Source organism: Balearica regulorum, chromosome 3, assembly GCF_011004875.1.
Source record: "Balearica regulorum gibbericeps isolate bBalReg1 chromosome 3, bBalReg1.pri, whole genome shotgun sequence".
Taxonomy (NCBI): domain Eukaryota; kingdom Metazoa; phylum Chordata; class Aves; order Gruiformes; family Gruidae; genus Balearica; species Balearica regulorum.
Window position 1 is genome coordinate 74,993,478 of NC_046186.1, and position 19,606 is coordinate 75,013,083.

The 19,606-nt window shown below is 43.8% G+C and overlaps 2 protein-coding genes and 1 long non-coding RNA gene across 4 annotated transcripts in view; 2 read left to right on the forward strand and 1 right to left on the reverse strand.

The window, feature by feature from the left end:
- IGF2R (insulin like growth factor 2 receptor) overlaps positions 1-5,871 on the forward strand; it is a 61,221-nt gene extending 55,350 nt beyond the window's left edge. Inside the window, exons 44-48 of the mRNA XM_075748494.1 lie at positions 843-1,027; positions 1,554-1,740; positions 2,838-3,002; positions 3,621-3,690; positions 4,126-5,871. Coding sequence (XP_075604609.1) covers positions 843-1,027; positions 1,554-1,740; positions 2,838-3,002; positions 3,621-3,690; positions 4,126-4,527 — 1,009 coding nt within the window. The 3' untranslated portion in view covers positions 4,528-5,871. The remainder of the gene's footprint in view (positions 1-842; positions 1,028-1,553; positions 1,741-2,837; positions 3,003-3,620; positions 3,691-4,125) is intronic.
- Positions 5,872-8,185: 2,314 nt separating this feature from the next.
- On the forward strand, positions 8,186-19,384 carry LOC104637355 (solute carrier family 22 member 2). Of its 2 annotated transcripts, XM_010304804.2 has the most exons (11): positions 8,186-8,596; positions 10,839-10,942; positions 12,083-12,237; positions 14,366-14,534; positions 15,528-15,642; positions 15,749-15,855; positions 15,968-16,182; positions 16,616-16,724; positions 17,416-17,528; positions 18,620-18,719; positions 19,228-19,384. In XM_010304804.2, the coding sequence occupies exons 1-11, from the start codon at positions 8,186-8,188 to the stop codon at positions 19,292-19,294; spliced, it is 1,665 nt and encodes a 554-aa protein (XP_010303106.1). In that variant the 3' UTR covers positions 19,295-19,384. The 2 variants fall into 2 exon arrangements, with proteins under 2 accessions (XP_010303106.1, XP_075604610.1); XM_075748495.1 differs by lacking the exons at positions 17,416-17,528; positions 18,620-18,719; positions 19,228-19,384 and adding an exon at positions 16,831-17,010.
- On the reverse strand, positions 8,309-12,631 carry LOC142601024 (uncharacterized). Its single transcript, XR_012834578.1, has 6 exons — positions 12,450-12,631; positions 12,165-12,267; positions 10,761-11,396; positions 9,531-9,879; positions 8,704-8,817; positions 8,309-8,445 (listed from the first exon to the last, which is right to left on the reverse strand). It is a non-coding gene; the product is annotated as an uncharacterized LOC142601024 (long non-coding RNA).
- Positions 19,385-19,606: the final 222 nt, after the last annotated feature.

Below are 19,606 nucleotides of genomic sequence, written 5' to 3' on the forward strand. Positions count from 1 at the left end.
ACTCTGGTCCAGAATCTCTTTTAAGCTACTATATTTAATGTCAATGCTAGTGTTGTGGAAGGAAATCTGTCCATACTAGTGTTATGGGAAGAATAAACTCTGCTTGCAGGGCACAAACCATTAGTGTGCAGGATTGGAGTAATTGAGCAGAAGTGTCGTGAATAAACCTGCTGTGCTAATGTGGTGATAGCATTACAAGCATAGAGAAAAAACAAAACTCAGACAGGCCTGGATGAAGGAGTAGAGGAAGTCGGGACAAAAATAAAACTTGGTGCAATGTGACATAAAAGGCAAGTCATATTTGAGCAAGCTCAGCCTTTGAGCAGGTGGCTAGAACAAATAGCTGTGAATCTCAGAGCATTCTCACTCTGACCAGCAGTGTGAAAGGATACAATTTTAAATAGTACTTAGGTAGCACTTACAGTAGAACTAGTTACACTGCTGGAGAAGTCAGTTAAACTATGCTATTTGTCGTAGCTGCAGAGCACACAATATGATTATGTTCAGTAGGCTAGCTTGTGTATGAGCTGCTGCACCATACCTTTGTCTCCAGTTTATCTTGATCCTTTGGAGGTATTTACATGTTCATACACCCATTGAGGGCAATAAAACAAGAAAAGTTTGCTTTTTGTGCTTTCTTAGAAAGATTACATTTATGTTAAATATAATCCTCATTTGTAATGTTCAGTCCTGCATCTTTTCTGGTTGTTGAGTCAGTCACTCCAACTTGCTCTGGAACCAACCAGTGGTAGCAGCTACTACTGTTGGCAGTCTTGTGTCTTGGGAATAATCTAAATCTGTGAGTTTAGACTTAAGGATAGACCTGCCCTCTGTTTCCTCAGGTTGTACACGGCTTCTGGTGACATACGGACAAATGGTGATAAATACGTATATGAAATTCAACTTTCTGGTATAAGAAACTCAAGTTTCCCAGAATGCTCTGGTGCAAACATCTGCCAGGTTAAAACTAATGAACGTCGCTTTCGGAGAATTGGTTCTGCCAGTAAAGCTAAATATTATGTTGAGGGTAAGTACTTGCTCACTGGTCAGAACTGCTTGATATTCCATGTGAATTGCTTCATCAAAAGATGGTTCTTGTTTCACAACATCTGTGCTAATCCATTTCTGTAAAGGTATCCAGAGTCTGTCTAGCAGAATTTAGTGGTGGTTTTTTTGCGGTGGGTTTTTTTATTTGTTTGTTTGTTTTTTTTCTTACAGTGTAAGCTCATTTGCAAATGTGGCCCTAATAAGGTTTGGGTTTGACACTTGTTGAAAGACTTTGGTAGAAACAATGCAAGAGAAAAGACTTGGTCTCCTGTTTTCTTCTGTGCTTGTGCTGCATAAGCAATGATCTCCTTTATCTAGCTACTTTCTCTTGTGAAGACCTTAGCCCACTGTTGCATAGCAACTGATGAGATCAGCTACGTAAAATTATAAGCTCACCTGCAAATATTGCAAAGTATAAGCTGTTACTGCAGAACAAATACATAACTTTCCAGGGTCTAGTGTTAATAGAGAAAGTAGTAAACTATAACGTTTTCTTCTCGTTGTAGATGATGACTTGGATGTCATATTTTCATCAGACTCCAGATGCGGTAAAGATAAATCAAAGTTTGTGTCTTCAACCATTTTCTTCCACTGCAAACCACGAGTAAATGAAGGCATCCCTGAATTCCTTCATGAGACAGCAGATTGCCAGTATTTATTTACCTGGTACACATCTGCTGTGTGTCCATTAATGTGAGTAGTTAACCATTTTCTGAAAGCAGCTCTTGTCAGCACTTCTCAGCTAAAGGCTTTTTTGCCTTTATTCATCACAGTGATTGCGAAAAAAAATGAAAAGCGAAAAAGCCATAGACTCATGGGTAGGTGGAATTGGTGTTCATGTATGTAATATTTGGCACATGAGCACTAAATAAGTTTGCCAAGTTGATCTGGACCTAGAGATGCTTGTTTGCACAGGAAACAGAGAGGCATGGTGGAATTAATATTGTTGTCCTCACTAACTAGAGCCCACTGTAGCTAACAGAACATGCTCTTTCATGTTACTGAGAGGAGTAACTGGTATTTAGGTAAGGCTTTTTGTCCTCCTTGCCTAGCTGTCTGGAAAACTTTAAAGCCACAGCAAATACTGGCCTTTCTCTCTATCTGCCTACTTCTTCAGGCTAGAGTGAAAATCATTACAGGTCTTAGAGGAATAATGAGGTATTTCTGCAATTAATTATGATCAGCTTATCTACAGATCCAAAAAGGAATAATGAGGCGACAGTGTTAAAAGCAGAGTGACTGTATCTGGGTGCTTACCAGCATTCTTGATGTGCAGGCAGCCTCACTGCAAAGAATGGAGTCACTACTTCTAGGACTGTTCACTTTCTAGCTGCTAGCTTGAAAATATAGGGAAACTGTTTATTCTGGTTAAACAGGCAATTAGCGATTGAGGTCTGTGTAGTGCCATAGCCAGCTGGAAGGTAAACAATTGCTGTAGCTTTTGCAGCTTGCTCAGGTGTAGATTTGGTTCTAAAATAGCAGCTTTGTGTCGATAACTGCTGCTGTGTAAGCTCCAGAGTGCCTAATCATGCACTCCAGTCTTGACTGCAAACAGTTTTGTGAACCATTGGACAGCATACCAGGATGAAGGCCCAATATACATGCTTTTATTTTTTCAGTGATTTTTACTGAGAACAAAATCCTCTGAATTCAATTTTTACAGCTGTTAGGTAGGACTGACAGGATGACGTGGCATGTTTAATATCTTTGAATCTGCTGTTTCTAATCCGGTTTGATGCAACTGGTAAATAGATCTTAATTGTCCTTTTCTTCCCAATTTCTGTTACTAGATCAACCAATGATCTAGGAAGCAATGAGCACCAGACTGATCAGGAGGCCCAAGTACATAAAGGCCTTTCAAGGAGAAGTCAAGCTGTTGGTGCTGTGCTGAGTGTCCTCCTGGTTGTTCTCACTGCATGCCTAATAATCTTGCTGTTCTACAAAAAAGAGAGGCGGTAAGAAATGATTGGGAGGCTTTAGAAATTTGCTTGGTAGGACTTGGTTTCCTTAGTGAAAGGGAAGTAGTGAACTTCAGAGATTTAAGTTCTGTTTCTCAGTTGGCAGCATCAACTGTCAAACTGCTGGTTTTTTCGAATTCCCAATTACTGTCTGAAGGTCCATGTAAAGAAGGCTGGAGTACACAATTGAATTGAGCTCATCTCTGTTGTGGACAACTGCTAATTAAGGAGGATAAAACAACCTGACAATATTGTTAGTATTTGATATTCCTCTCCTTTTATGCTGTCAAGGTGGAACCGTACAACACTGGCAAGGAACAGGTTCAAGTCCTGCTGGTTCTCTGCTTTCCAGACAAGTTTGGTATTTTTTTCCCCTTAGACATAAAGGCCAGAGGTGTTTCAGAACAGTCACCCTGAAGCTGTGGTAAGGGGGAAGATGTACATCACTGTGGACTGAATTTTGTTACAGTGGTTCAAGGTCAAGTGTCCTTATGTGATAGCTTGCAGCTGGCTTGGTGAAATGCCTTGTGTTGATAGTAAAAATCCAGTGAAGAAAAGCGAGGGCTAATAAGGGCGATACAGTCTCTCTAATGCAGTATTCTTCCCCTTCTTTAGGGAAATTGTAATAAACAAGATAACAAACTGCTGCAGAAGAACATCCGGTGTTTCCTACAAATACACAAAGGTAATACAGTGGCAAAATAGAAGGTTTTGTTTCTTGTCAAGTTTTCTTAATATGAAACTTTAATAAATAAACAAACCCCCTTAATTCCTAGTTCCTTCAGTGCATGGAAACCATACCATGTGGCTTCAGGAAAGCCACATAGCTGAGATATCTACGTTCCCATTGTGAAATGGGAAAGGAAGATAGAGTTGAAGAAATGAGGAGCAGCCCATAAATAGTCAAATAACACATAAATTACAGGAAGAGGGAAAAAAGTCTGTTTCAGACATAGAGAAAAGCGATAGTAACAGCATGCTATAGTAGTATTGCTATCTTATGGCTAAGTTAAATCCAAGGCCATGTGTGGTGTGGGTGACACAGGAGATCAGCGTGTGGCAGAGTCTAGAGTGGTATATGCAGTCTCCTCTTGCATTTTTTTTTTTTTTTTTCTTGCAGATAAACAGTGAAGAAGAAGCTAATGAGAATGAAACAGAGTGGCTTATGGAGGAAATCGCAGTACCAAATCAAAGAACAGCAAAAGGAGGGCAGGAGAACGGTCACATTACTACCAAGTCTGTTACATCAGAAGCCTTTAACTCTCTCCATGTGGATGACCTGGACAGTGAGGATGAAGTGTTAACCATTCCAGATGTAAAGATACAGACAGGAAGAGGACTAGACAAGAGCAAGCACCCACAAAAGAAGCCACCTAGTCTTGGAAGTGATGACAAAGCTTATTTGCTGAATGGGGGAAAGGAAAGGAAAGCAAAAACCAAGCCAGGCCAGCAGCAGGCACAGAACTCTACAAATACAGTATCGTTTCATGATGATAGTGATGAGGACTTGTTGAATGTTTAATAACCCCTCTTGTGCCTAATCAAATATATATAGAGAGATTATATATAACAGGACAACATTTCCAACCAAATATGAGGACTTCAGCCTGAAAGATTTTTCTGAATTTTGCCTTTAACAAGAAACCATTGAAAAGGGAAGAAAAGAAAGATTTCTTGGTTGTTTACAATGATCTGTTCAGCAATGACTGGATTTCTAACATCCAGTTGGCTGAGTTATGTTGACTCTCTCTAGCCAGGACACTTCTTTCTTTTTTTTCTTTCCTTTTTTTTGGGGGGTGGTGGGGTGGTATGGTGTTTGTTTTGTTTCCAAGCCTCAGCATAGATGTTAAATGTTTGCTTAAAAAAGAGAAACCTTTGAAAAGAAAGGATTAAGGCTCAATGAAGGCCCTGGCTCCTGAGACTCAAGTTATCTGACTACTAGCATTTTAACTCCTTGTATTTATTGATCCTCACTACTCAGGTTTGCTGAATAGCAACACGTTCTTCCTGCCGGCAGGGTATTATTCTATGGGTTCACCCATCGTAAGACAAGGAAAAATGTAACTTTTGTGTGTTGGGATGATTTGATGTAAATTTTGGAACTGGTCTAATTTATCCTGTAAATTTGAATATCCATTCTAATTTAAACAGATCATTGGTTCAAAGGTATTGACTGAAAGGTACAACTCTGTATAGCTTTAGCCTGAAATGGTTGCTGTTCTTTGCATGATATTTTTTTGGTACTGGTCATATGACTGACTTCATCGGTATTTACCTAAGCAGCTGAAAAGCACCCAAAGATTTTTTTTTTTCCCTAGATTATGGCTGGACTAGACCGACTGCACAGAGAACCAGAGTTTTCGAGGACGTAGAGGCAGAATTCCTATAATACAATCTGCACTGCCCAATTTGTCATCACCAAGAAAAGCCCAACAACTAGAGGAGCCCTAGTCAGCACAGTATCTCTCTCTGGTATTAATTACAAGAAAAAAATTTGGGCCAATGTTTTTTTTTGATAGCTCTAGCTATCAAAAAGTTCTAGCTCTTATGCTATGGTCCTGGCCATCGTCATTTATTTGAAATACTGCTGGCAATGCAAGTCAAATTTCCTTTAGCAGTCGTGCTCTTCTCCAGGTGTTTCCTAAATTAAATCATGGGCCATGATAGGGTTTCAAAGCATCGTACAAGTACGTGCATCGGTCAGAAATTTTTGAAACTTTTAATTGTTCCTTTTGGCTGGCTTACTCAGTTTCAACAATGGTTTCTTTTTATAAAAACTCCATTTTGAATCAAAATAGTGTAATATAACGTATTCAGCAATTTCAATAAAAGATACAAAGTGGGTATTCCAAATCCCACATCTCAAGTCTGGAATCTTTCTTACACTAGTCTGTAATGCTGCTGCTCATCAGCCTGGTGATACCCTTTTTTTGCTGTGATAACTAATACCTTAACTCTGTCACTCGAGACAAGAACTGATGATTGATGACAAAGATCACAATATAAAGGTAAGCCCCGGTGGTGTATTCCTTCTTTTATCAGAAGGGTTTGGGTTTTATTCCTCTTGTATTGTTACCAGTGAAGCTGTAAATCAGTTTGGCTAAAGCTGCATCTTGTTATACTTAAAACAAAAGCAGCATTTTTCATATTTAACATTAAGTTAATTTGGGGGGGAATGAGAGGCTTGATGGTGTATTTTTAATACTGTCAGCTACCACTGCAACAGTTCTCTCAATGGATGTTGAAGAATACCGCTGCCCTTCCCCAAGTCTTCAAGGCTGGCATCTTGGAGTTGCTTGATCCGTGAACTGCTGTGTGAAATGCTTTCCCATGTATTAAGGCATTACACCGTGTGGTCTCTTTGTGACTGTGCCTTACGAGGCTTAGGTAGAACAGAGGTCCTCTGCCTGGGGGTGCTTATCTGAGCACTATCAATGATGTATTTCTAACATGCAGCTGACAGCAGTGAGTGACTTCAGTGTCTTGGAACTATTGCCCACATTTTACCTAGGTGTTTGTAGGTAGGCTGACTGAATCTTCTCTTGTTCAGAGCTGGATGCATGACTTCAGCAGACTACTTTTCCAGTAGAATACCCTGTTTAACCATAGGGAGGGCCCAGACGAGTACATACAAATGGCTGGGCAGCGCGTCTCCCTGGGAGCGAGCCTCTAAGGCACCCCGCCGCACGGCACAGTGCCACCCAACCCGGCTGCGCTGCAGGAAAAAAGGCCCAGTCTGGATCTAACTTTTTTTGTTCAGGTGGAACTTATGCATGCCATTACCAGCTGCTTAAACAAAACCACTGGCTAAGCAGCGATGCGAGGTTTTTTGCGTGTGTTTTTAAGATACAGCCTAGTGGCTTTAAACTTCACCCACTTTGCAGGCAGGCTTTGATTTCGGTTTCCTTGGCCTTGGCTGGCTGCGCGCATCCTGCTGAGGGAGGCTGCGGGGGCTGGCTGCGAGTGCGGCAGATGCTGCTGTGCACTTGTGTGTCCCTGTCCCCTCCCCAGCTCCTCAGGGAGCCCCTGCAGCCGTGGAGGTGGAAGTCTGGTGCGGTGTGGGGGGGGTGATGTGCCAGGGTTGCTGTCACACCGCTGTAAGTGGTGCTGGAGAGGGGTTTCTCTTTCTGTCCCTGGGACAGAATGGCCTAAGCTGGTTTATTTTCGGAGTGTATTGAGAGGAGGTCTTTAATTTTTTTTTTGCCTGCCTAATCTGTGCAAATCACTTTCCAGACCATTTTTCACTTTTTTCCATCTTTAAAATGTTGCCTTTGCCTATGCTTGTCTTTCTGATGGAAGCAGTCGTGAGCAAAAGGTGTTGGAGTAGCAAATGTCTGTCCATAGACAGCACAAATATCATTAGAGCCTGATATAACTGGATTTTTTTGAGGGTCCCCCACAATGAATTCCACCTAAAGTCTTACAGGTCTTCTCTGGTAAGAAAGCTGTTTTGGTCATAAGTATTTTATATTATCGTTTCTCAAAGCTATTCCCAGTGCATAATTCCTTAGTGAATGCTTTTTATCTTTTCTATCACTGCAAATATACAGTCAGGTGAAAATTTTGTTCCCTGATGTAGGTGGGAGAGGTTTTCCTTGGAAATGGAAGAGTGTGGAGAGCGAGGGTGGCCGCAAGGGTGAGACATACATGATACTGGAGTTTGCGGGAAAGCTGTTCTTTACCATTACATGGCTCAAAGTAGAGACGCTTTTGTTTCACAGTGTACTTACCTGTTCTTTATCAAACCCGGTTGATAAGCCTTGTTCACATGTGGTGCCCACCAACTGCTACAATAAACTTCTCATTAGCTTCCACGTTAGTGGAATTTTCCATCTATGCTTGCTCCTTAAAATGCTGCTTCTTTGAGGAGCTGGTTTGGCTAATTAAAAAAAAAAAAAAAAAACCCCAAAGTGCTGTGGCTGTTAGTGGCTCTTCTGGAAAAAAGGAACGTATGTGCTCTGATTAGGGGTTAAATGCAAATTCTCCCTGGGTGAATTAAGGTCTGATTTCAAATGAAACCTAAAAAATAAAGCTTGCAACATGTAGTTTAATAATTTATGGAGTTAGTCTTGACTTTTGGTCAAATGTCTTTGTTACTTAAATAGCTTTGCTGCCAACTAAATATCTCAGTGCTGCAGAGAAGACGTAGATGAGTTTTTGGGGGTGGTTTTGATGCCAAAATGCCAACCCTAGATGACATTTTGGAGAATGTTGGAGAATTTGACAGATTCCAGAAGCAAACCTTCTTTGTCCTGTGTTTGCTTTCTGCTGCCTTCACCCCAGTGTACGTGGGTGTCGTCTTCTTCGGGTTCATCCCTGAGCATCGCTGCTTCAGCCCTGGGGTGGCTGAGCTGAGCCAGCGGTGTGGCTGGAGCCTGGAGGAACAGCTCAATCGCACAGTTCCCGAGTGGGGCGGCCACGGGGCCAGTTTCGGCAGCCGCTGCAGGAGGTACGAGGTGGACTGGAACGCGACGGGTGTCAGCTGCACCGACCCCCTCGGCAGCCTCGTGGGCAACGGGAGCACCGTCCCCCTCGGTCCCTGCCAGGATGGCTGGGTCTACGACTCCCCAGGGACCTCTCTCGTGACCGAGGTAAAAACAAATACCCCCCTTCCCTTACCCCCTCGGCTACAGACAAACTGAGAGATGTGGGAGAGGGCTGGCGTAGCCTAGGCTGTGTTAAAACGCCGCCTGCTTACCTGAACGAGGGGATCCTCTTGCTGCAAACTTGCGCAGGGAGTTTTGCAAGTTGTCTTCCCTCTGTTCTCACTGTGGAGCGTTGCCTTGGCTGCTCAGGAGGCTTATATCTCCAGCTGGGGAGCAAAGCATATTTCAGCAAATAAATACCTAGGTAGATAAAGTCCAGTTCTGAATGAAACTCCCGTCACATGAGAGGTCCAATTGGTGGAGCTGTGTAAACATCGCTGGTGAGGCATCAGCGTTGCGCAGCACTACAAACAAAAGTGGCCGATCCCAAGTGGGCACGCTGCACAGACATCCCAGTCTTCCTGGGATCTGCGCCCAGATGTGAAGGTCTTAATTTTTTTTTTTTTTTTTTTTCTTAAATGAAGATTGTCTTTTAAAGGCAGTTTGAAATAGGATTGAATGACTATGGGTGGGGGGAAAGGTAATCACTTCCTACAATTAAACAGCTTAATTCAGGAATAAATTGCAGAAAATCCAATGGCTGTTTTGTGTTCTCAGAAGATGGGAATAAACCGAAAATGGTATTTAAGCTACTTAAGGTACTTTAGGGTTTTAGGTGCTTTAAAAACAAATCAGTATCTGGGATGACAAACTTGATTTTTATCATCAAAAGTTCCACCAAATTTTTAGAGATGGTGGAAGTCAGGATTCTTTCCCCTATGTATCTAACACAAACAGAGGAGCAGGTAAATTCTGTGCTTTAGCAACTTCAGCATTTATAGTTCTGTAAGAGGTTGGAGCTAGATTTTAGGTGGTGTACTGTAAGTGTACTTCTTTCAGCAAAGTGTGGACAGAGCAATAGTAAATTGAGGTGAGACACCTCAAACAGAGGGTGCCTCAGGACTTCCTCAAAACAGCAGCGCAGCAGGCACATCTCACTGCAAAAGGCTCAAGCAGATGCTATGGCCCAGATGCCCCCACCATGACCTCTTGAGATTGTGGGAAGCTGAAAACTTGCAGCCTGCGTGGATTTGTGTGATCACGCTCTTGCATCAGTCATCTTCCCTTTTCTTCTGAAAGGGGTGCAAGGCCCACGGACCTCTTCCTTCACAGGATAACCAAAAACGTCACGCGCCTCCGTGTGTGTTTTGGCAAAGTGTTTTGTTTCTGGATGTGACTGTTTTTGTGAAGGCTCTTGGGCTCTGTTATGCTGTCCCTTGCTCTGGCAGCTAAGCAAGGGAAAGAACAGCACAGAGTAAAGCATGTTACTTTGCTCGAAGGAAAAATTTACATGTGGAAGAATATCGTCGTGGGAAACCCCACAGAGCATCAGAAGTATCTGGTTTTATGTTGATTAAAGATACATAGCTTTAAATAAACCCAACTACCGTTAGGATGGGAAGGGTTTCTCAGTCCTATTAGTACAGCTTTTTGAAATAACTTATTCTCCAGTAGCTTTTTATGGATATCTACTTAAGTAAGATAAGAGAACTAAGGCCAGATGGCAAATATATGTGCGTACACATATGGTATAAAGTTTGGCCCCGGATACAAAATACCCGGTTTCCAGACACATTAAGCTGTAGGACAATTTAGCTGAGTAAAAGACCAGAGCAGAGAGAAAATGCTGTGGCCTCAGGGGCAGACGCAGATACCTCCTTCGGGGAGCCGGTGCTCCATGGGAAGCGGGACAGGACAGGCTTCTACAAGCATCTAGGATACCTTCAGTGAAGGCATCACCCTTAGTCCTGAGGGGTCTGCAGGGACTACTATGGCATGTGAACGTATGAGGCAACCAGAACTGCTTAGAAATGTTTGCCATCAGCCACAAAAAAAAAAAAAAAAAAAGCTGTTTGAAAAGCCCAGGGTGATTATCAGGTCCGTGCTGATTTGATCAACAAGGCCTAAAACAAGTTAGGGTCCTGATCCTGACAGGTAATAACTCGGTTATGCTCTTTCCAGTAAGAAGAGATGAGACATGAATGGGAAATACCAGGAAACTGCTCAAGGGCTTGATCCTGTTTTTAATGTTGGACACTTAATTAAGTTAGTAGGGTTTCTGGGTGCTGATAAAATGGTCGTTGATCCAGAAACAAATTTAAATTTTTACCTGATGCAAAGGAAACTTGTGAATGTGAGCCAGGTCCTTGTTTCACTCTCTTGCTTCTAACTGTGGTTGCTCCTTTAGTTTAACCTGGTGTGCGAGGACTCCTGGAAGCTGGACCTCTTTCAGGCTTCTGTGAATGCTGGGTTTTTTATTGGCTCCATAAACATTGGCTACATAGCAGACAGGTACGTGTGGGCTCACAGCAGAACCCCCTTGACCTCCCTTATCAGTGTTCAGCAGCTGAGCTTAGATAAAGGCAGAGAAAGGTTGTGCAACTGCTATCATCTCTGTTCTTCTCAAAATAAGGTAACCACCTGGATGTTCAGTTGCAATATGAGTACTCCTCTGTCTCTTAGGTCATGCCTGGTGGTTTGCACGATTCTCCTGCTCAGAGAGTCCTGCAGAGCCCGCGAGCACTATTTAGGACCGTACACCCCAAACTCCCTACCGTGCCCCACCAGAGCCCTGGAATGTTAACCAGAGCCCTGGGATGTTAACCAAAGCCAGGAAATGCTGGTTTGGAGCCCCCACTTGATCTGTCACACTCTGTACGGCTGCAGCTTGGAAACATCTTGCTTCCTTTGGAGAAACTTTGAAATAGCAGACACAGAGATTGCCAGATGGGTACAGCAGCAGTCACTGTGAAAAAGCAGAAATCCCTGTGTCCTGGCGCCTTTAGCTCCCTGTTCAGAGCCAGCAGACACAGCTGCCCTAGCCCAGGTGGTGGGGATTAAAAAGAAACAAATGCCAGTGTTTGAAGGCCCTTTCCCCCCTTGTTCCTTCCTGCCTAGGACTGTTAGTACAGCAGGCTCTGAGTTGCTCTGGCTGCGGAGCGCAGCCCACTCACAACAAGGTTCATACATATTAGATTTTTTGGAGATTAAGATTGCGGCGTAGGAATCTGTGGTGAATCTGGTGCATGCAGACATATCAGAATCATAATATTAACCCTTGTTTATTTTTCACCCCCATTACAAAAAAAAAAACCCCAACATATTATTAAGCTGCCTGTTCTGAAATTCAGCAATAACAGTCGCAGTCCAAATGTAAATGTGGGACTATTATTCTTTAACTTGGGAATTTTTTTCTTTTTTCCTGAAAGCCTTTGTGGAATTGCAGAACAATTGGCACAGTAATTTTTCAGGGAATAGAAAAGCAAATAAGTGAGTAATGGGCTGTAAGAATAAAAGTCAATATGTATCTATCCCTTGTATAGCAAAGTTAGATTCCCCCCGCCCCAAAGATGCACAAAGCTTTTACTAGTTTAAAATGCCTGTGTTTTCATGACTAGTGTTTTGCTTTACACGTACTATCTTCCAATCCAGGTTTGGCCGTAAATTTTGCCTCTTAAATACAATTCTTGCAAACGTTGTCTGTGGAATCCTTCTGGTCTTCGTGCCCACCTACCTGTGGATAGTCATCCTCCGGTTCTTGCAAGGGCTGGTCAGCAAGGGCTGCTGGACCGCAGGCTACATCCTGGGTGAGTTCATTTTCCCAGGAGCAAGATTGGCTGCAGAAGATGAAGAAAAAAACCCAACAACCCAAAACAAAAACCATTTAAAAAATGCCTCCCATGGTGTTTTACCAAGGAGTTTTCTCCTTTGACTTCTCAGGATTTTTTTCAAGCATTGTCATTAGGGAGAAGCAACAATAGCCTTCAAATCTCAAGCAGTGGTATACTAGAACTGTTACCTCAGGGCAGGCTTTCCCCTATGGTGCCAGCTCCCCTTTGCAGATCTGGGCCCCCGGGCTCCTCTCCCTCCCCTCGGGCACCAGCTGAGGAAGGCGACGGCCCCGGGGCAGACTGCAGCGGCTCCAGCCCGGTCGCAGACAGGGTGATTGATGACAGAGGAGGCCATTAAAGAAGCAGGCAGAGGGTGGGGAAAATTGGAGGCATTTTTATGACATAAAGAGCATTAAAGGGCAAACAGAGGCTTTACAGCCTAAAAATAACTGAAGAACAGCATGTACTTGCTGAGAAAAAGACAAGCTGTTTGGGTATCTGTGCACTTGTCTGAGTGGAGGCCAACCTGGGGGATCGCAGAGCAGTGCGAGGAGCCAGCCTGCGCCGGTGCCTCTCCCACCGCCTTGCACCGATCGTGTCTGGTGCTGAAGCACGGCTGCGTGGCAGCAGGGTTGGGGCCAGCTCAGGACCACTTTCTGGGGCATGGTAGAGCTGCCTGGAACTTCTCCGACTTCTCTGGTGCAGAATTTAGGCTCTTGTCAAAAATACCCAACACCAAGCAATCACTAAAGCAGCAAATTAAATATTTTTAAATGCTGCCCAATAGAGCCTTATCTAGATTAGGATGTCAGGTGGCTCTACCAATTAGGTCTGAGTGATCCAGTTCACTGTGATAGTGGAAAAAATGTAAAAGTCAACACCCTAAACTTCTGCTAAGTCTTTTAGCAGGGACATCTTGCTAATGCAGTTATCCAGATGTCTGATATAAATAAAAACATCTAGCCCAGGGTCCAGACCGTCTCCTGCCGAGACATGGTTGTTCCTTCCTGTGCACATTCTAGATGCTTGCTTGGCCTCTTAAAACTTTTCCTGGCACAAATGAGATCTTCATCACCTCTTCTGGAACTATTTGCCATTTTAGAGCATAAAATCCCTGTCAAGATAATGACTTCCCCTATCCTCATATTTTCGTTCAGTCACACCTTGTTACTTCTCGATTCTCCTTGAAACTCTCCTGAGACAGAAGTCACCCAGAATCAGCCCCAAAGCCCCTTTAACCTTGTATCCTCTCCCTAAGGTGGCCAATACTGAATGCCCGGGGAAGGGCACGTGGGCAGAGCAACCTTATTGTCACGCTCCCCTGGGACACTTGTCTACCCTTCAGCTGCTTTGAGACTGACTTTGTCTCGGTGCATCATTTGGCCAAGCAGTATTAACTAATGTGTGGCTCCAAAACACAACACTTCCTTCAGTTGCTAAATAACTGCTTTCTGTTCTTTCTCTAAGTGGTTTGCTTTCTCGAAATCACACAACCGGATGCAAAATTTTCAGTGTATTTGTGCCTGTCTGCTGGAATAGTTACTTTTAGCTGTGTACCAACAAGACTTCTGTGGGTCTGTCCTGTGACGTGCACCCGCGAGGTGCAGATGAGTGGTGAACCCATCCTGACCAGGAAGCTGCATGCCATCCTGGGGTTCAAGGGTTTCTTATGTACTTGGAGTGAGATGCAGGCTGAAAGGTTGCATTTAGAAAACAAAATACGATGTTTTGTTATTGGGTTGGAGACTTGTAGGTTGGTGTTAGATTTTAAAACAAAATCTGTCTGTGCACTTTGAGGAATGTTTGATTTACTTGGAGATTTCCATGACAGAGGACAGTACTTGATGTCTTAGGCCAGTGTAAGAGCAGGAGCAGTGTTTTCTCCTCTGCTGAGAGTTTGGGTGACAGAAAAGCAAACCTTCCTCTGGAGCACAAGAGGATTTTTGTCTGGAGGCTTTATGCCAGGAAGCCCAGGATTACCAAGATGGTTTCTTCAGGGCATTAATGCAACATTGGTCTTCCAGTGTCCCTGCAGAGCAAGTTACTGCTGCGCTGAGTGGTCGTGGCTGAGCTGTCACTCACCTGTCCCTGTGCACGTTTGCAGTGACGGAAGTTGTTGGTCCGAAGTACCGGAGGACGGTGGGCATCCTCTACCAGACGGCTTTCTCCGTTGGGCTCCTGGTCTTTGATGCCATCGCTTACGCCATCCCGCACTGGCGGTGGCTGCAGCTCACTGTCACCCTGCCGAGCTGCTTCTTCCTGCTCTACTACTGGTAAACGGGCTTCGTTGTACCTCTGCCCACGACCCAAAAACCAGCTGCTTCTGCCTCCCAGGGCTTGATACTGAGGGAGATTTGGCTCTGCTTTTTGGTCGTGTGTGCCTCTTAGCGCAAAGAGGAGGTACACAGCAAAAAAGAGAGAAATAGGACCCCTCAGTAGCTGAGACTTCGTTGCATCTTAGCCTGTGCGCCGCACCTGACTTCTGCTTAAAAGAAAGTCCACTTTGAAAAACACTGGGGAGAGTGGTTTAATATCATATATTATCTTCATTAAGCATTTCATAAAGGAAAAGAAATGCCTTGACATAATTTAGTGGATCCTACACTGAAAAGATGGTTATTGAAAGATTGTGGAATGCTAACATAACTGTAACAGGTTGTTTACATGTTCTTTTAAGGAAAAAACATTGCAGCTTTTTGTGGTCCAACCAAAAGAAGGCATATAGGTTCACCTTTATTTTGAATTCTCTCCTCTCTTTTTGATTGATATTTTTCAGTTTGAGAAATTGTCCAGATAGGTCGAGAGGTTAGGAATAGTAGAAAGAGATATGTTGTCCTCCTTTTTTTCATATTTGTGAATTGGTAAGCCAGTTCTAGCTTGTTTACTACATCACATCTCAAGCTGTGATGGCACAACTGGAAAATGACTCCCTAAGAGGAGCCAGTTTGTGGTGAACAGGCTGAATAAAATGATAGCACTACTCTCACTCAAAGCCCTTCCCTGATTTATCTTTAGTAAACTCATCTCTGACTAAAGCCACTACCACAACTGCTACTCTTCCCATTTCAGCAGTGGGATATATTACTTTTCCTGACGGCGGGGGGAGAGAACACACACTCCCCCCCAGCCTCCCCCCCAAAAAAGACTAAAGAAAAAAATCCTGCCCGCCTCTATTCAACCAAAGCCCTCTCTCCACAGTCGCCTTATATGGGAGCGCTATGTGAGCTTTATATTTTGGTATATAATATCATTCACTTGTATTGTAGGTGCCTCCCAGAGTCTCCCAGGTGGCTGATCTCTCAAGGAAAAAATGACAAAGCTATGAAAATTGTCAGTCATATGGCTAAAAAAAATCAGAAAAAGATGCCTTCCCATTTTCAGGTGAGCTCAGGGGTTTTTTTATGCATGTAAGCAAGCATCATCATAGTCCCTTCTATCAGTTCTTCCCAGTAGAAACTTACTGTACTTTGTACTGGCTCTTCTGCAGGAGATCAAATTTGAAGAGGAAGATGGCGGAAAGCAGAGTCCTTCACTCATCGACCTTGTCAGGACACCACAGATGAGAAAAAACACATTAATTTTGATGTACAACTGGTAAGAAGATGATGTTGGAGAGCTGTTTTTGGAGCTCTGGTTATGAAGGCTCCAGCAGGACACAGACCTCGGTCCTCTGACTAACGAAGCTGGGATGCTCTTCTCTGCCCAGGTTCACAAGCTCCGTCCTCTACCAGGGGCTCATCATGCACATGGGAATAGCCGCTGGGAACATGTACCTGGATTTCCTCTATTCTGCGCTTGTCGAGTTCCCAGCTGCCTTCATCATCATCGTCACCATCGACCGCATCGGGCGGCGCTACCCCTGGGCTGCTGCAAACCTGGTGGCTGGGGCCGCCTGCCTTGTCACAGCCCTGATCCCAGAGGGTGAGTCACCTGCGGGAGGCTGTGGTGGCTTCCCAACCTGGCGTCGCCCCCTGGGGTCAGCACCCACCTCTCCCTCCCTGTTACCGAGGTCCAGCCCCAAAGGTGCGCGAACCCACGCCTGCCATTGAGTGGCCCCCCCCATTTTTAGCAGTGCTCCTGCCGCTGCAGAAGCGAAATGGGGTTGCTGTGCAGCACTGCTGATGACAAATCTCAAAGCACCTGGGTCCCCTGTGCCGCTTTGGGAGGGTCCCTGTGCCACAGCTCACGCGTTGCTGGCTGTTCCCATTCCCTCACACAGGTGAAGTAAGGCCCCTTAAAAACATCAAGTGATATGGGATCAGAGGTCCCCCCTAAAATAACACTGGTGTATTAACTGACTCCTGCTAAATGGCTGGGATACTCTTAAACGGGTTGAATGCATTTTTCTCTGCAGACATACATTGGCTAAAAGTGATTGCTGCCTGTATCGGGAGAATGGGGATCACGATGGCTTTTGAAATGGTTTGCTTTGTAAACACTGAACTGTATCCAACATACATCAGGTAGGTACATCCTCCTCCCCATTGGTGTTTGGCCTTGAAACAAATAGTTGAGGCCAACGCGTATGTTACGTTTTACGCTAAACTAAGTTATACTCAGATGCTTCAGAACTACACAGGTACTGCTGAACATGAAGTGCGTGGAGCATAAGTAAAATGCTTTAAAAAGTTGATTCATGAAAACAACAGATGTACTTTAAGGCAGATGAAAACTCATGTGACTGAAATAAAGGGAAAAGTGGAGTCAACCAGGGTGGATGAGAGTTCTGAAGTACCATACCCATGTAGTGCTTGGATTTGTGTCTTGTTTGAATCAAAAGAACATTTAAATGGATCTGTCCAGAGTGGAGTCTGCTATGGAGAATGTGTGTTAACTCAAGCCCTTCACCTGAGGACTGGATTTTTGGTTTTCCCTATTTGTAAGTGGGCTGTGTGCACTGCAGAAATCTAAAGCTTGGGGTTAATTCTTATTCAAAATTTCCTCTTTCTACCCAGTGACTGTAAGCCATTGCCTGCAGAGATGTATAAACAACTTCTGAATGTGCTCACCAGTGCAAAACTAGGCCTTTGCAAACTATTTTGGCATTTTGTGGTCTGCTGAGCTGCATGCCGTGTGCAAGGGTCAGAACTGTGATCCATGCCCTTCCGTCAGCAGTACTGTGATGCTAACATGATCCCTTTGCTGTTGAACCAGGAACCTCGGGGTGATGGTCTGCTCTTCCTTGTGTGATGTTGGGGGAGTCATCGTCCCGTTCATTGTCTACAGACTGGTGGAAGTCTGGCACGATCTGCCACTGATAGTCTTCGGTAAGTGCCACCTTACCTCCTTGCCGGCCGCTCCTGGGCTGCAGCAGTGGGGCCCAGGATTCAAAGGGAGGGAAAAGAAACTAAGGCAGTTGCCCCAAATTCAGCAGAAGCCCCTTCCCATCTACAAAAGCCATAGCCTTCACTTTATAGCAACCTGGAGCTTGTTTACGCATTCATGTCTCCTTTGCCCTTATTGTTGTTCCTTGCATTTTAAAAGAAGCTAGGGGTGAATACAGGTTCAACAGCTGGCAAAGAGCTGAGAAATGTTCTAATGTTTTGATCAGATTAGTATTTTGATGAATTCAAATTTGATCAATTACTGCTCTTCTGTGAGGTTTATTGTCTCAATCCAGGAGCCAAAACCTAGAATTTCATATAATTGCCTATTTAATGGAGTACAAGCGTAGCTGTTATGCTTCAGCTTTTCTAGCAGCCGGTTAACTGGCTGTTCTCCAGCTATTTGGAAAGAGGTTGGCAAATAAATGCAATATGAGTGTTTGCAGACTAGTTACCTGAACTGTCAGGTCAGGATCTGCAAAACTTTTCTGAATCTTTAGATCAGCACACTATTATAGAAAATAAATGGCATATTGAATGTCAATATGCAGTTTTCACAAACAGCATGTTTAGGAGGGTGCTTGGTAGAATTAAAATATAGACACTAAACATGTGCCAAGCAGTTAAAAGAAATTATTAGTGGAGAAGTTAATCACATTGTGTAGGCGATAATAAATTGAATATGTATGTTTCTAAATGTTATCTAAATAACAGAAAAATTGAATCCGTTTCCTGGCATACACTCAGAGTAGAAAGAGTTCTTTCCTCTTTACAGTTGTCTGTCCAGCCTGAGATGCTGTGGTTCAGTGCATAAATCACCACTGAACCTGGCTCATTGCTGTCTCCACGTGGCTGCCACATCCTCCAGAGGTGGCATGCTGCTTTTGCATATAGACCCTTGACTTGCACATCTAGCACAAAGAACAAAATAAAATGCCATTTATGAGTCCTTTGTGCCAGCCAGTAGAAAGCAGTGTATATGCTGGAAAGTGGTATATGCTAGTAAGCTCTTTGTGCATCTGTTTGATTTGAAGCTGTTCTTGGTTTGATTGCGGGTGGATTGGTTTTGCTTCTACCTGAAACTAAAGGAAGAGTTTTGCCTGAGACTGTTGAAGATGTTGAAAACTTCCATGGGTGAGTCAGAAGGATGAACTCTTAGCAGCTTTCACTTGAAATTGTGCAAAATCCTGCCCACAGCTCCTTGAGGAAGCCCAGGGGTTACTTGGCTGCCTCCAATGCTTCCAAGAAGTTGCTAGTTCATTGCCAGACTCCAGCTGGAGAGATTTTCTTTTTACCACTTGTCTACCTAGGCATCTAAAAACAGGCAGCATAGGCCTTTACTGGCCTATGAATAGCTGCACTAGTCTCTCAAACCTGCTGCAACGCTATTATAAATGTTATTTGTGCTTAAAAAAAACTAACTGATCTTGTGGAACAGAAAAAGGGCGTTCTTGATAGCAGCTACTCATGCAGTGAGTGAAGCACCAGTATCTACTGAGGAGCCAGAGCAAATCTAGAGGATTTGAGGATCAGGTGTTCATTTTCTCTGGGGAAGAGGCAGGGAAAATGAAGAACTTGAAGTTAGGTGCTCACTGAATACCTTCATTCCTGGTTTGCTACTCATGTCTTGTTATTCTTGCAGACAAAGTGCTCCAAAGGCCAAAAAGATCTATCTCCATGTCCAAACGTCAGAAGTGGCACATGACTGAAGAAGGCATAACTCTTTCTGGGTAGCCTGCTTTGAGGCACTAGCATGGAAAAGCAATTTGGAATAAATACTCTCTCCTGATTTGCCTCTATTTTTTGTCTGCCTATCCTTTATTTACAATGTTTCGGGGCTTCTGATGGGATTGTGCCTCCTATTACTGCATAGCTGTTTCCCTCTCGGTACGTATTTTCACTGTGTAACCACTACATTTTCTTGTCTTAATATCATCTTGACAGTAGGTAATCTGTACTTTTTTTTGGTACAAAACTGTTTTCCTAAGCCTCTATAAACGTGTGCATGCACAGACATGCAC

Excerpts from the sequence above, each read along its gene's own strand:
- LOC104637355 (XM_010304804.2), top strand. The coding sequence starts at position 8,186 with ATGCCAACCCTAGATGACATTTTGGAGAATGTTGGAGAATTTGACAGA. Across the intron at positions 10,943-12,082 it reads ATTGGCTACATAGCAGACAG|GTTTGGCCGTAAATTTTGCC; the intron begins GTACGTGTGGGC and ends CTTCCAATCCAG. Across the intron at positions 18,720-19,227 it reads GATGTTGAAAACTTCCATGG|ACAAAGTGCTCCAAAGGCCA; the intron begins GTGAGTCAGAAG and ends TTATTCTTGCAG.